General features: G+C 42.6%; 1 protein-coding gene across 4 annotated transcripts in view; it reads left to right on the top strand.

The window, feature by feature from the left end:
- Positions 1-6096, top strand: part of WIPF1 (WAS/WASL interacting protein family member 1) — a 49179-nt gene extending 43083 nt beyond the window's left edge. For all 4 annotated transcript variants that reach the window (XM_072342302.1, XM_072342298.1, XM_072342301.1 and 1 more), the window contains 2 exons: positions 52-165; positions 1452-6096. In XM_072342302.1, coding sequence (XP_072198403.1) covers positions 52-165; positions 1452-1507 — 170 coding nt within the window. In that variant the 3' untranslated portion in view covers positions 1508-6096. The remainder of the gene's footprint in view (positions 1-51; positions 166-1451) is intronic.
- Positions 6097-14807: the final 8711 nt, after the last annotated feature.

Below are 14807 nucleotides of genomic sequence, written 5' to 3'. Positions count from 1 at the left end.
TAAAACGCATCTTGTTCTGTTTTGTTTTATGTGTTTTTGTTGTTCTTTCAGATGAGTGGGAAAGCAGATTTTCTTTCCATCCTATATCTGATTTGCCACCTCCAGAGCCATATGTACCTGTGAATAGAAGTTACCCCAGTAAACTAGCAAGAAATGAAAACCGAGGTAAGTTTGTTCCGCCTCTGGTTCTGAAATTTAAGTTTATCTTTCTAGAAACAGTGTAGATGGGGAAGAGATTGGCTCCTGAGGTTTCAGAACTTCTCCAAGTGCGTTTTTTCCCTCCACCATATAGAAAATACAGGCTCAAGCCCTTTTGAACTTGTACTACAGAGTGGGATGGAAGGAGGATTGTTTTGTTCTTAAGTTGTAACCTGTATTGTAAGATACTGCTTTGGCCATAATATTCAGCCCCATTCTGCTACAAGCAGCCAGATCTGCAAAATCCCAGCTTTCATCTTTGATTTTTGTTTGTCTGGTTTTGTCCCTGTTACTCCTCTTGGAACACTCTTCCAGAACTTCTTTCTCATTCCCCATCTAAATCTATGCATGACTCATTTATTTGTGTGCCAAAATCATCCTTGAGTTTTAGTTTTCTTCCTTGTTGGTGTGTTGAGCCCCTGCTATATTTTTTTTAAGACAAGTCACACTCTCCTCTCAGCTTTGGTTTGCTGAGCTCATTAAATCAGGAAGTATTACACTCTTCTTCCGAGCTAAATTCTGTTTCTCTGATCATTGATGTTGCTGCTGTATACATTTCAGCTTGATTTCATCTTTTCTGATCAGTGTTACATGCTGTTCCAGTTGAGGTCTCAGGCATTCCATTAGTTAGCACCATTTGGCCTGGTACACCCAAGGATTAATTCAGTTCTTTCACAATAGGTCACATCAGTCCTCATAGTTATCCTGTAATCATCTGTACACTCACGTGTTTCTCTGTCTGTCCTGTTTCCAAATTATGAGGTTTTGGTGTGGAGCAAAAATTCCTGTTAGTCTCTGACCCTTCTCTTTGGCTCTTACCTTTCTTCTCATTCCTATTACCCCACAAAGAGAGTCAAAAAAATCAGTTTTGAATGACAGTCTTCATTTTGGGAAATACAGGACGAGCTTTGAAACATTACTACTACAGCTTGCTGCTTTCATTGAAATGTACACGTGTTGCAAGTAGCACTGAGACCATATGTGTTTATATAGTAAGAGTGACTGATCTGCTTTGAAAAGGGAGTAAAGGACTGAAATGCTAACAGTTTTTAGGCATTTGTAGATAATGGTAGTTTCAAACTTAATTTTACATTGTTTGAAGTTCTTGCATCGTTTAGTAAACTAACCAGAAACTCTAGAAAGATCTTTTCTAGGCGGCTAGACAAGGTAATGAATAGATCTTCTGGCTTGAATGTAAACTCCCACTATAAAAAAGAACCCAAGAGTAATGGAAAACTTTCTTCTTTTTTCAGGAAGCTCTGGTCGAAAAGAAAGAGGTGTCCCTCCGCTTCCACCTATACCAAGGTGAAGTGGGTTCTGGCCCATTTTTGGGCAACCTATGTTTTACAAGGTTTCCTTCAAGTCAGCTCTCCTGCCCACGTTGTTGGAAAGTTGTCTGTTTCGCTCTACTTCCACTTTTGGCTTGTCAGCTGGAATAAACTTTGGTCTATTACAAAAGTAATAGACAAAGCTTATGAACTATAGTTGCTCAAAGCTATAAATTTTGTTTGCTTATACTGCAGGCTGTCCTAAAAGGCATTTTATGGACCATGCCCGACATTTGTGCATCATGCTTACTGGTTTCAGCCCTGTCCTCTTGAGAGTTCCGCAGAGGTCTGGCTTTGAATTTAACGAGAGCTGGAACAAAGCTGTTTCATTCATGTGGGGTACAGTGGCTGTATTATTTGAACAATCAAGTACAATCTGTTTGCTGTTTATAAACCAACTGCCAGGGAATACTGTATAGCTGAGAATCCCCTAGAGCCTTCTTTGCTTGCCTGACCTGGTCCATCTGCTTCTGTGAGCTATAGTCATACAACATGGGGACTGAAAGTTTATCTTAAATCTTTTCACCTCAGCTTAGCCAAGTAGTTTTCTTTTATACTGTAGATAGCACATCCTGTCCTGAGGATGGAGTGTGTCTGGCCTTATTTTTATCTGCAGAGAATCTTCCAAAGAAGAGCACAAGTGAAGAATTCGGCAGCATAAGAAAATCTTTTTTTACAACTTTTTTTCCTTGTTTTGTAATAACTTTACAGTTTTAATCACTTAATGCTTTTCTACTTTGATGTGGACCATCCTACAGCCATCTGTGTCCTGGACTATTGCAATGCACTCTTCCTGAGACTACCTGCAAAGAGTTCTCCAAAGGTAGTTTTAGTGGAAATGAACAGCAGTTCTTATCATTTTTCTTTCTGTAAAACATTTCCACACACCAGTGCTCCACAGACTGCTTTCCATTTGTTTCTTTGGTACAATTAAATGATGGGGTTTTAATTTAAAAAGCTTCCTGAGGCTTAGGTGACGGTCTCAGAGAGACTGTAGTTGACTCATAACAGCAGAGCAGCTGGGGTCAAAAATGTGCATAGGTGGAAGCTCTTTGATGTCATGAAGAAGGTCTGGAGTTTATGTGTTCAAGTGGAAGCACAAACTCCAAAATCGCTATCTGCACTGGTTCAAGAGGATGGGAAGATTTGGCCTTCAGAGTTTACCATGAAGCCTCTTTTTTCAGCCTCCACTGAAGGGAGCCTCAGCAGAGAACCGTGAGGCTTATGCTAATAGAAGAAAGAGAAGAGTATTCTCATGTTGTGACAATTGACTTATATGTTTAATGGCTTTTGAATTTTTTGTTTGAGAAAAGAGTTAATTGAATTTGCCTTTTGTAAAAGGATCCAAATGCATGTAAAATGCCTTTGAAAATTAGAGAAAGGTTTTAATTCTGAAATTTTGAATCTTGCCAAATAATAGCTCTTTGTGAATTGGACTTCTGACGTTTAACCCTGAAAAATTTCTCCTCTGTCTCCTCAACAGCATTTCTACAGCATGCTTCTTGGGACCCCTACAAAGCCTGTACCAGCAGCCATGTTTCACTGGGTGAAAAAAGAAAAATAGGTCATGTTGGTTAAGAAAGTGTTTCTCTAGTGTGAGATATGTGATCCTAAGTTGAGGCTAGAATGAGGTTAGCCCTAGAAGATCCAGGGAATGTAGCTGAAGAGAGTTTGAATCCCACTGCAATGTCTGCATGTGGGGCATCTTTCCCATTGGTGGGCTTGGAGGGGCAGACCGCCTTTGTCCCACCACTGGGGCAGTCAGCATGAGGAGCACAAGGCAGAGCTGGGTGCAGCCACATCAAGATAGCTTCTTGGCCTTTTTGGTATATGTTTACAAAATCTTGTTAGCTGTGATAGCATTTGATTACATACAGGTTTTTACATTTTTGTATCTAATGACTTGTTTTCAGTTACTGTCTATGGTCTTGAACCTGCAATTGAGTGCGCAGGCGCAGAGATGTATCGACATCAAGTTGCAGGGTCATGGCTGTAAGAGCTTCTTAAAGAAATATTAATGGGACCTCCGTGTGACAGGTGCACCTTGAGATCAAGCCTAGCTCAGTACTGAATTTCTATGTATTTTATGGATGTCATTTAAAAGTATGCACTATGCAAAGTACCTGTCTCTTTGGCATTTTGTTATGTGAATAGAAGTCCAAATAAGATTTTTAGGATAATAACTTAAAGGATAAATTATTGTATTCATGTTGTTGAAATGAAGCACTTACAACTTTGAGGAGCAACATTCTGAATTTAAGAATACAATATTTTCGATATGATGACCTTCCAAATCCTTAATATCCAAACAGCTATGCAGCCAAAAAACCTAGAAAAAATAAAATCCAAGAGCTGTACTGTGTCTTGTACCTTACCTGCTTCCAGTATGACTGTTCTACTTCAAGTAAAATGCTGCATATTGTTCTGCCACCGCTCTGCATCGTTCAGAATAGCCTGTATTTGATCGTTTTGGTAAGGCTCACTGAGCATAAAGTCTGGACCTTAACCAGTGACTTGGCAAGTCAGCTTCAGTCTCCCCAAAAATGTGTTGTTTAAAAGGCCCTCAGTCAATGAGCCGAGGAACCCAAGCTACCTGTTGGTTTCAGCGCTTCCTTGTACTTTAGAAACCTCCTCAGAACGGCTGTTTGGTGTATGTGTAAAGTACCTTAAAAATGCAGAAAAAGATATTTTTTCACCTAACAACAGTTTGACTATTTATATCTTTTGTGATAAAATTCCCTAGTATAATCCAGAACAGTGCAGCATTTTATCTTCCATATATCACTTCATGTAGCAGTAGCTTTTTACAGTATGATCAGTATTAAGGTATTTATTTCACTAAGAAGTCTTAAAAAGAAAAAGAAGGATACAAAACAGGTTGATTCAGTGGTGCCTTATGACTTTTTTAGTCAACTTTTCTGTGTTTCACAAGTTGTCGTTCTTGCACGTCCCACCATAAATAGCGCTGATAGCAGTGTTACACAGTGCTGCGCCAAGTCCTGCTTCTGTCCTGTGCTCAGTCTGCTAACTCAAGTGAGCTGAATGTGAGGAGCAGTGCGGGTCAGCCTCCAGGTGAGATGTGGTGACAGTGGTGCCATTGCTGGCATTGCTCTGGAAGCCTCCCCTTCTCCAGACAGCCCAGCTGCCTTCAGCGTGCTTGCAGATTATTGAAGGAATAATCTGGGTTCACTGCTTGCATCTGACAGTTAATGATTTTAATGGCATTGTCTGAATAACATTCACACCTCAAAGCTTTTTTTGTTTTTTGTTTTTTTGTTTTGTTTTGTTTTGCATCAACACTTGTATTGTGTGACAATGGCCATGAATGTTTATTTTTGTTTAATTTGACAAAGTAAATAAAATGGGAATAACTTTTGTGGTAATTTCAGCTGAGTATTTCTGTGTGGAAACACATGCTGTCTGCTCTGGCTTTGTACAGAAGCTGCAGGGAGAAAAGGCCCTAGTGATTTGTGCTCAGGGTTGTTGAAGGAAGCTCAGCTTGCAGCACAGGAATCATGTATTTCTGTAAATGAACCACTTCTTGAATAAGGTTGCAAGGTTCTCGTTTAGAAGCCACCATTTCCCATCACTGTAAGAGTCATAAAAATTGTTCTTTTCTGCAAGACTGAGCTATTAGAGAAGCTCCTTCTGTTGTCATTTTAAGAAGACAGTATCAGTTTGTCCTTGCAGCAGTGACTGCTTACATGTCATTAGTACAAGTAGGTCTCTGCTGGAGAACAGACCTACTGTCATGGTTCACATAGTTTGCAAGGCAACATTTTTCTGTGCAGAAATATGAAAATAGAAAGGGTACATTTACCCTTGGATGCAAAAAGTGGAGCTGGATGATTGCAGTTTCAAGCAGAGTGGTGGCTGCCAGGATTGGGGGAGCTGGCTGTGCCCATGGAGGATAACCCAATTGGCTGAATTTGGGCACTCATATGAAAGCACAGAGCCAGGTGTAAGCTGTGCGAGTGTGAGGTTGTGAACGCTGTCAGTTGGTGCACACAGCCTGTTACTGTGGTACTTTGAGTCTGTACAGTTCATCTTGGATGAACTTTAACCTTTCAGATCGTACTCACCAGAAAACAAGGAGAATCTCTTACCAGAGGTGCTCGGTAACACACAACGGGAAAGCTCTGTATGTCCCTAAGGGAATGTGGGGTTGCTCAGCCTGCCTGGTGGCACTGCTACCAGTTATGAACAGGGCACTGGCAGTGCAGGGAGTGCTGAGGGAAACTGGCAGGGCTGCACATCCTGGGCAAGGGAGCGGCATGTTGGCATGCTGACTTTTCGTCATTTGTGATAAAGGTTCTGTAGCATAAACTCGTACGTGATAAGAAGGCAATCTAAGTTTGGAGTCAAAGGCACACAGGACTATGAAAAGAAACATAACTTACAGCACAGGCTGAGCAGAAAGTAACGCGGTTTTTCTAGGCGCTTACAGTTGGAACTTTTATAAAATATTAATCAAGTTCTGTGAATGTTTTTCTGCTTAACATTTATCTTGTATGTGATTTTTTTTTTCTCCTTATTTTTCTATCCTATGCCAAATAAATTTTACTTTTATTTACTCACTGGTGCGGCCTGTTGCATTGAGAGCGCGGTGTGAGCCTGGATGGGTGCGCAGCAGCAGCACAGCTCCTCACCTGCTTGCAAACCCTTGGGGCTTTGGGCTTCTATATGGTCAAGGTTGGATGTTTGCATGGAAAGAGAAGCCAGAGTTTAGTTTGGCATAAAGAATATTAGAAAAGAAGTGTGGCTGGTGATGCTGTGCTTGTATTGTTCATTAGTCACCTTGCTTTAGTCATTGTTTGCTGGATAAAATCTCTAGGTGCTGTTTCTCATCTAGGCAAACATAACGCTTGCCATGATGAGGCAATGTGGAAAATGGAGCGCTTGGTGTTAACCGCAGTTTTGTTATCTCCACTCCAGAGTATATCATGTTTTTACAAACAAATTAAACCTTTCTTTTGATTGTGAGCCCTGTTCTTGGTTTTGGATTTCAGATTTTTCAGGAGATTTGAACCAGATTCAACCCAGGAAGATTCTTCAGTAGAAGGCTCCAATTCAGGACACAGTTCTGGTGTCTCCTCCAGAATTAGAAAGGTCATTTAAAACCCTGATCTAAACAGCTCTATGCAGAAACTCATTGACCTTGTCAGCTGTAAGCTGCAGGTTCGTTCTTATGCAGCTGTGGGTATTTTGGCAGCCATGAGGACCACTTGTTGGTGTTCCAGTTTACAGACTGGCTGGGACAGAGGCTTCTGCATTCTCCAGAGGCCACACACAGCTCTGGTTCATCAGTATTCAGAGTCCCACCAGTGCCTGGGCTCTGTGGGTAGCAGGACGGTGAAGGGGGTGTAGGCTGTGGGCACATGGGCTGTGGAAGAGCCAGTTCTGCGGGCTGAGCTTGTCTGCAGCAACCCTGAACCAGGACCCAGGGGAATGAATCCAAGGGTCAGCTAGCAGGACCACCTTTTCTGGGTTCAGTCAAAGGAAATATGCCTCTTTCTGGGTTTTGCTTTACTTTGGGAAGAAGGAACTGAACTGAGCCGTAACCACAGCATAGTTCCTCCTCCATTTAACTCAAAAACTAACAAACAAAACAAACAAACAAACAAAAAAGTTACTTTAAAAAGAAAACAAAACAAAAACTGGGATGCTTTGTAACACTTGTAAATGCTCTCCAGTTGCAGGAAGGATCCAGCAACAGGCTCTTCTAAGTGGCTCAGGAGCTCTTGCAGCCATTCTGCCCTTCTAGTCTGGCTGTGTTGTGCATTGCTATTAGAAAATGGTCGTGGATATTCCATTATCAGTTTAGGTGCTAAATGTTGTTCCATATATGCCTATACAACAATTATGTATTTATTTTTAATTATGGTGAGCTAATGAAACAGAACCCTTCAGGGTTGGGTTTTCTCAGTCTGATAGCAATTGTAACAAGTGATTCCAAACAGCTGCTCCAGCTATGGTACAGTTCTCTGAAAAGCAACTTAATATGTAACATTTTGTGAGCTTCATACCAGGATGTTTCATTTTCAGTTGTGCTCTTAGAGCACCTGAAGATGTTATTTCATACCTAAACAAACTGTGTTTTACACATTTAAGAAGTGAGCTTACCCTTTAACTTGTCAGATAGGACACTGTAACCCTCCAGAGAAGTTCTGCTACCTCTGCAGAACTGAGAGAGGCTGGTGCATACACACCCTTGCCAGCTTTAAAGTCAAAGAAGTTACTTTGTTATAAACCAAGCTGTTTCTCCCTGTGCACCTTATCTGTTGTCAGCAAACAGCTGTGCCCGTGCTCCACTCCCTCTTGCGGAGATGTCACAAGAAACATTTTACAGAGCAAATAGGGGCCTCCTGTAACTTGTTGCGTATTACACCTTTATGGTATCTGTGCAGCTCATTCTGTGGGCATCTCCAGCAGTCCCATGCTATGCAACTCTCATGACTTCACCCAGTGAGGCCAAATGCTTCTTGTCTGCCTTATAGCTCAAGAGGCAGCAGCTTGATGGGAAAGGAAATGTAGCAGCAGTGTGAATCCGTCAGCTCTGACACAGTGTGAGTTCCTTCCTAATGGATGGAGAAATTGATCTGAATTTTTCAAATTAAAAAAGTTTATTCTGTTCTTTCATAGCTGATGATAACATATTTAAATGTTATTTTTTAACACCTAAGGCTATTTATTTCAACAGAGCTACAGCACAGTTGTTTGAAACAGTTTTGGTCCTGTAATCTTTTCTTCCTGCATTCACAGCGAAGCTTATAAAGTACCACATTTCAGCAGCAGCCCGGGAGCAGAGGTGATATTGAGGAAAGGATGACTGCCATGAAGACAGTTGGATTTGGTCAGCAAACATGTTCTGTGGCTGCTGCCAATGCTGTCCATTTCCAGTATCAGTGTCTACTGAACAAAAACATCACAGCAGAGAGACAGACAGTGATACTTCAGGTAAGCAGTAGGTAACTGCTACTCAATCTTAAAACACATCTGTGACTTAAGATACAGCTTCTACAGAAGCTATGTAACAAAGCTAAATCAAAGGCCTATCACAAATGCTGTCTATGCAACAGTCACACCTTGTAGTCCATTACAACATGTCACTTTTTAATTTTTGTATGTTTTCCTCCCTGTTTATACCATTCTTTTATTTTTCTTCCTCAAATAACAGTTATTTTTCAGGCTTGCTGAGTTACAAGCTGCCTAAATGCCTTCCTCATTTGGAATACGGAACTGTTCCTTTTTTCTCTTCTTTTCTTTTTCATCAGAGTGCAGCAGATTAGCAGAGAATCATCTGCCAGCAGCCCCTGAGATCAGGACAGAGGCAGAGGCTGTGCTAACAGGGCTCCTTGCTGCTGGTCCCCTCGCTGCAACAGGAACCACTGCTGCTCCCTGCAGCTGGGCTGCAGCTCATCACCATGAAGCAAAAGTGTTCTGTCTGTGGGACCACAGACCTCTTGATGGGGCGTTGTGGTCACACGAGGACGAGTGTTCATTTCTATCATTCTCCCCCATTAAAATAGCAGCTTTCACTTCCCCTCACCAGTAGCTTGGGCTCCTGAAAGCTGGGGACATTTGTGTGAACAGGTTCAGAGCTCCTGCTGCTGGTGTCCTTTGGATACACAGTGTATTCTCCTCAGCTGAGCTGCAGGGTTGCTGCTGCACCTTCATCTATGTACTTTCCAAATGGGTTCTTGTTTTTTGTTGTGTTATCATTGATTTTACAGGTAGAAGTCAAGGTGTGTGCTATGAGGAGATGCCCACACAGCTGTCTGCAGGCTCATTCTCCCCACACACTGCTGGGTACTGCTGTAGCAGTGGTGAAAACTGCAGACATGTTTCTTCCAAGCTGCAAAAGACTGTTGATGCAAGTGCAAGCACATGATACAGTGAGCAACGTTCTCCATGAGTGTTTGGTTTGGCACCAGACAGGTGGGCCAGGCGAGCAGTTTCTCCATACTGAGAACTGCTCATCTCGGTGCAGGAGCCATGCAGCCAGCTTTGTGCTGTGCCCCAGGCACCCCGGGCTATGTGTCTCACAGAAGGGCATGCTGCACACCAAGGTGACAGCCAAGATGTTCCCTGCCATCCTTACCAGGGCTTTTCACCTTCTTGTCAGCTTCTCCCTTTCCTGTGCCTCCCAGCCGGTGGCCAGGCCGGCACTAGGTGGCACTTTGCGCTCGGCCAAAATTTCACTTTTTGCAGAGAGCGGCTTTAACATCGATGCCAGAACACGAGTTTTGTGTCAGTGAGAGTTGTTTTGCCTCCGCCATGCTGCTGGGAGGACGAGAAGTTCCCAGCTCACAGTCTGTGCTCCTGTTGTGTTGCTGTTGGGAATGCGATTGCGTGCTCTGTGCTGTGGTCCATCTCTTCAGGAGCACTGTGTGCTTTGTGACTGCTGGGCAGGAGCTTGTTTACTCGGGATGTATACAGCCTCGTTCCCCTGTGTGATTACACAACTCTTAGGCAAGTAAAATGCCAGCATTGGCATAAAAATGATGCAAGAGAACAACATGGGTGACTCTGCCCTGTTTCAGTTCATCCTGAAAATGGCATGCTATTCGGGCTGAACTAAGTCTTCGCCTGCAGCCGGTGTTAAGAATTAGCACCAGATACCATTTGTTTGTTAATAAAGTCTAATTGCAATAGCACATAGTTTAATGGAAACCACTGGCAATATTCCAGTCTTAAAATAAGAATTTGTTCAAATATTAAGGAGAAGAAATACCTTCTCATTGTGAACCAGAGAAATAGAAAACACAGTCAGACCGAGATCCCCACAAGCATAGGAATGAAATGCTGGACACAGCTAAAAGAAATGATGAACTGCTGAATGCAGTCTGGAAAAGATATAGGGAAGAATCTAGAAATCACAGAGAGAAAAGTATGAAAACAGAGCAGGGAAAAAAATATCTGCAGTAGCTAAAGAGCTCGGTAAGGAATGGGCTTACCTGTCACAGCCTGTGACAGGGGACCAGGAAAGGGAAAATGCTATGGCAGAGATGAAATAGAGAAGAAATTAGAGAACAAATAAACTGCTGGGTTTCTACCGTAGGAGAGAATGCACCACATTCAATACATATTTTTGGATAATGTTTAAACTATGCTTGTAGAGATGCTTGTATGAGTGGGATATGGTATGATCACAAACAGGAACTCAGTAAGTGCAGAACATTTTACAGAAAATTGGGTCATATTCATAACATATATGCAGAGCTCCCCCTTTGTGTTGTAGCAATCAGTTTTGCATTCCTCTCACCTGCCAAACCAATTATTCACTGAATAACCAACAGGTGCATCAGATAGCATATCAGAAAGAGCTTATTTGTTCAGGGCAGCCTGCTTTAACAGTTTTCTGAGCAAAGTAGCATTTACGTTTGTTTGTATGTGGAGAACTATTTGGGGTTGGTTGTTTTTTGTTGTTGTTCTTTACTGGAACCAGATGATGAACCTGTATGGTGTTATAGTGACTGAGAATGTATAACAGGCTGCACAGGTCTAAAGGAGTGTGTGAGTATTCTCAGGTTGAATAGAACCATAGCTCTTGTATCCTATTTTTATTATTTCACCACCTACTGTTAACATTGTGAATATATGGAAATATAAAATGAATATAAAAAGATTCTGTGTATGGCAGGCACACTTCTAACTAGTATATGGGATAAATGAACAAGACTTGATAATTATCTTTCAGGTAAAGCAATCAAGAACACTGTGTTAAAATAGTGGTTTGTTTGTTTGTTTGCTATGTGATATTCTTGTTATTATTGTTCTTTAGCCTGGGTGGTTAACTTGTAAATTCCTCTGTGACTGAGTCAGTCCCTAAGCTGATATACCAGAGACTAAGTGTATGCATGTAGGATCTCCCTGCTTTCAGAGGAAACACAGCGATGCTGCTGTTTCAGAAGAAATCAGCTAGAGTTATTCAGAATTCCACTGAATTAAATGCAATGTCATTTGAACTTTTATTTCCCACTTTTTGCTTTAATTAGGTGAATTTCACTGTTTGCAGCATTTATTTTGCTTGCTGACAAGGTCAGTTCCTTTCACCAGGCTTGAACATGCATACACAATGTTGAAGCTTTGGTTTGATATTCTGCAAGCTGTCTGTGTTAGCTTTGTTTATTGCCTTCTACCAGATGCAGTGTTGAGAAGGGTACAGTTGCACCTATATGCTCTTGAAGTACCAGTAACAAGTGCCCACATCTCAGATGCAGAACCATGGGATGTGGGCAAGGTGCAGCGGAGGTGGGCTTTGCAGCACCAAGTGCAGTGCACGCATCACAACACAAAGGGTACTGTGTCAAAAATACCAATTATATACACTTTCTTAACCAGTACAGACAAGGAAGGGTACTGTTGCACAGCCATAGATGAGTGAATAAATAAGTTTCTGAAGAAGGAAGAATTTTATGAAAGGATTCCATGATATCCACATGTGACTGTCAGCATCCCATCCCCATCCTCTCTTATGTGGTGACCAGCTTCAGGCTTACAGGCAGCAATGCTCAGCATCAGAATGTTCCCAGGACCACAGAGGCAGGGACTGTCAAGCCATAAAAGTCAGGGAAGTTCTTCTCCAGAAGGCTGTTAACAAGTTTTCCTGACTCCCTCCCTGGAGAAGAATTCTGGGGTCCTGTTGACTTTCCATGAGTAGATTTTTCTCAGGTTTCCTTTGCTGCTTAACTCCTTCTGTGAACAAAAGTATGTTGTAAGCTATGGTTTATTTTGCAGTAACCATGTGAGTCAGTGTAAGTGATCAGACGATCTAGATACAGATAAGTGCTTTGAGTTGTTTCTGAATGCCCTAAGCACAACTGCAAGAGGACAGGTGCTTGAAAACAGCCAACTTTGAGACCCAAACTAATGCACCATCTTGTGGGCATACTGCCAATTTTCACATAAAATTTGGCTTGTCCTCAGTATCCAAAGAGTATTGGGTAAGTACTTTTCCTGTAATTCAGCATAGGAAGGTTACATAAGAAGTGCTTGCCTCTCCACCTGTTGTTGTAATTGCTTTGTTATTAAGAAGCTCAGATGTTTCTGTGCACAGCTGCCTGGAAATGACACAGAGATTGTAATCATAGATTTGTAGATACACTGCATCCTGATTCATTTGCATTTACCAGCATTCTTGCTGTTTTCCACCTTCCATAATTACATCTACTTTTAGTAAAGTCTCTTTTTGAGCAGTAGTTGCTTAACAGTTATTTAGAGGTGCTGGTATGAGAGTGCTGCTTTGAATCTCACGTGACGCTTGCTCACGTAAGATGGGATTTTCTTTTACTTACCACCACCCCCCAGCAATTTGGGTCCAAGTTCAGTGTGTGCACTCTCTTTCTAGAAAGGAAGGGGGGGGGGGGGGGGGGAAGACTTTAGTGTTTTCAGGAATAAACTGGCAAAATGCAATTACTTACAACAAATTCTTGAGGGCTTTTCTTTAAAATACTCCAGCAGCCTTTTCAGCTTTGAAGCAAGTGCTTGGGATTTACCCAAGTAGCCTTTGCATCAAGTACAAAGATACATTTGTGGTCCCCTGAAAATCTGCCTAAATTGTCTCAGTTGTTTGTCTTAGAAAGTATGTCTGCATGTGATCACTGCAAGACCTTAAAACTAAATTACCTTAAGCCTGCTGTCACTGAGAGGGCTAAACTTCCAGCAGAGCAGTGTGGGGCCAGACATGTTATTGTCTGAGGGCAATGCCTGTGATGAAGGCTTCATGTCAGCAGGGAGACACACACAGCAGCTGCTCCTGGCTGCTGGGGCTGCTGCCCAGATCCAAAAGCAGGCACTACCTTTTCCATACAAGATGAGTTCACTGCTTTGGTGGCCTGTAAGTGGATGGAAACATCTGGTTGGAGTGAAGATGACAAAAATCAAGGGAAAAGAACTTCATGGCTATGTAATGTGTGGTATGGGAAAGCTGACAGGATCAAATATTTTATTTATTTTTAATTTAAAAGGAAAGAGAAATCTCTACACACTTAAATACCTGTCTGTATTGTATGTGGGGAATTTTTTTAACCCTTTTCTGATATTTTTATTTTCCTTTAACACAACTGTATAAATAGTTGCTGCTGCTGCTGATACTGCTTATATATACTGATTTGTTTCTGGTAAGATTCCTGTAAGTATTCCTGTAAGTATTTTTACAGCAGATCTTGGAAATTGAACCCATTATGGGTAAATTTATTAAGCATTCCAACACATCACTCGTATCAGTTGTCAGTACTTCTGGGTTAAGGTAGTTGCCCCTTCCCCTTTGTTTTGTCTCCTCTGAATGTTACTTAAAAGGGGAAGAAGAACAGTTCTTTTTTGGTCAGAGTTTCCAGTGTGCTGTTGAAACTATCCAGTCTGCTGTCCGTGGGTGCTGCAGCTGCTGGACAAGTTGATGTCTTCCTGTTTGGACACCTGTTGCCAGCCATCTGCTGCGTGTAACAAGACAAGGTGGTTTGGGCCACATGAACAATGGAAGAAGGTAGGTGAGATGCAGAAGTGTGCATTTGCCTCCTTAGTGGTAGCAGTTCCTGGCTGAGTTCCTAGAAAATGGGCAGCTCCAAGTGCCGTCTCCTCAACCACATCAAAAATGGGAAACCATGAGAAAGCTGCATCCTCTTTTTCATCATGAAGACCCCTGGCTATTGCCAGCGTTTCAGATTTAGTGAGGAAGCAGTTAACAGTCTAAGCAGTGTTGGGCAACTACTGTTGTGTGGAAAATGAGGCAACTTTTGTTTCTGAGTTTTACAATTGCTTAAAATAAATAAATAAATTGAAATTACTGCAGGAAACTCAGCTCATTGACACAAACTTCTGAGAATAGCAAAGGGGAAATCAGTTGTGACTGGTTTCCATGTTGATGTATGGCAGACCTATCTCTGTAGCTTTTTGTTCTGCCTTATTACAACGTACCTAGAAACAAAAAGAACCCAACTGCTACAGGTGCCCGCAGGGGTACGGCCCTCCGCCTCCCCCGGTGCGCAGCGCTGAGGCCCGGCACCAGGTGGTGCGAGGTATCGGGAGGCGGCAGCCCCCACTGCATCCCCGGGCGGGGAGCCGGGCCCGCTATCCGGCAAGGCCAAGCCCGGGGTGACGGCCTTGCAAGGGCAGATAAAGCCGCAGAAGCCATCGCCCCGGCGGCTGAGGAGCATGCGGCCCTGGGAGCAGGAGGCCTGCGGAGAGGAGATGCTGTGCCCGGGAGAGAAGCTGTAGGCGGAGGCAGCGTGTTAGGCCCGGCCCCGAGGGCGAGAGGTGCTCTCGGAGAGCGGTCGAGGAGAG

Source organism: Excalfactoria chinensis, chromosome 7, assembly GCF_039878825.1.
Source record: "Excalfactoria chinensis isolate bCotChi1 chromosome 7, bCotChi1.hap2, whole genome shotgun sequence".
Taxonomy (NCBI): domain Eukaryota; kingdom Metazoa; phylum Chordata; class Aves; order Galliformes; family Phasianidae; genus Excalfactoria; species Excalfactoria chinensis.
This window is presented reverse-complemented; position numbering and strand designations above follow the sequence as displayed.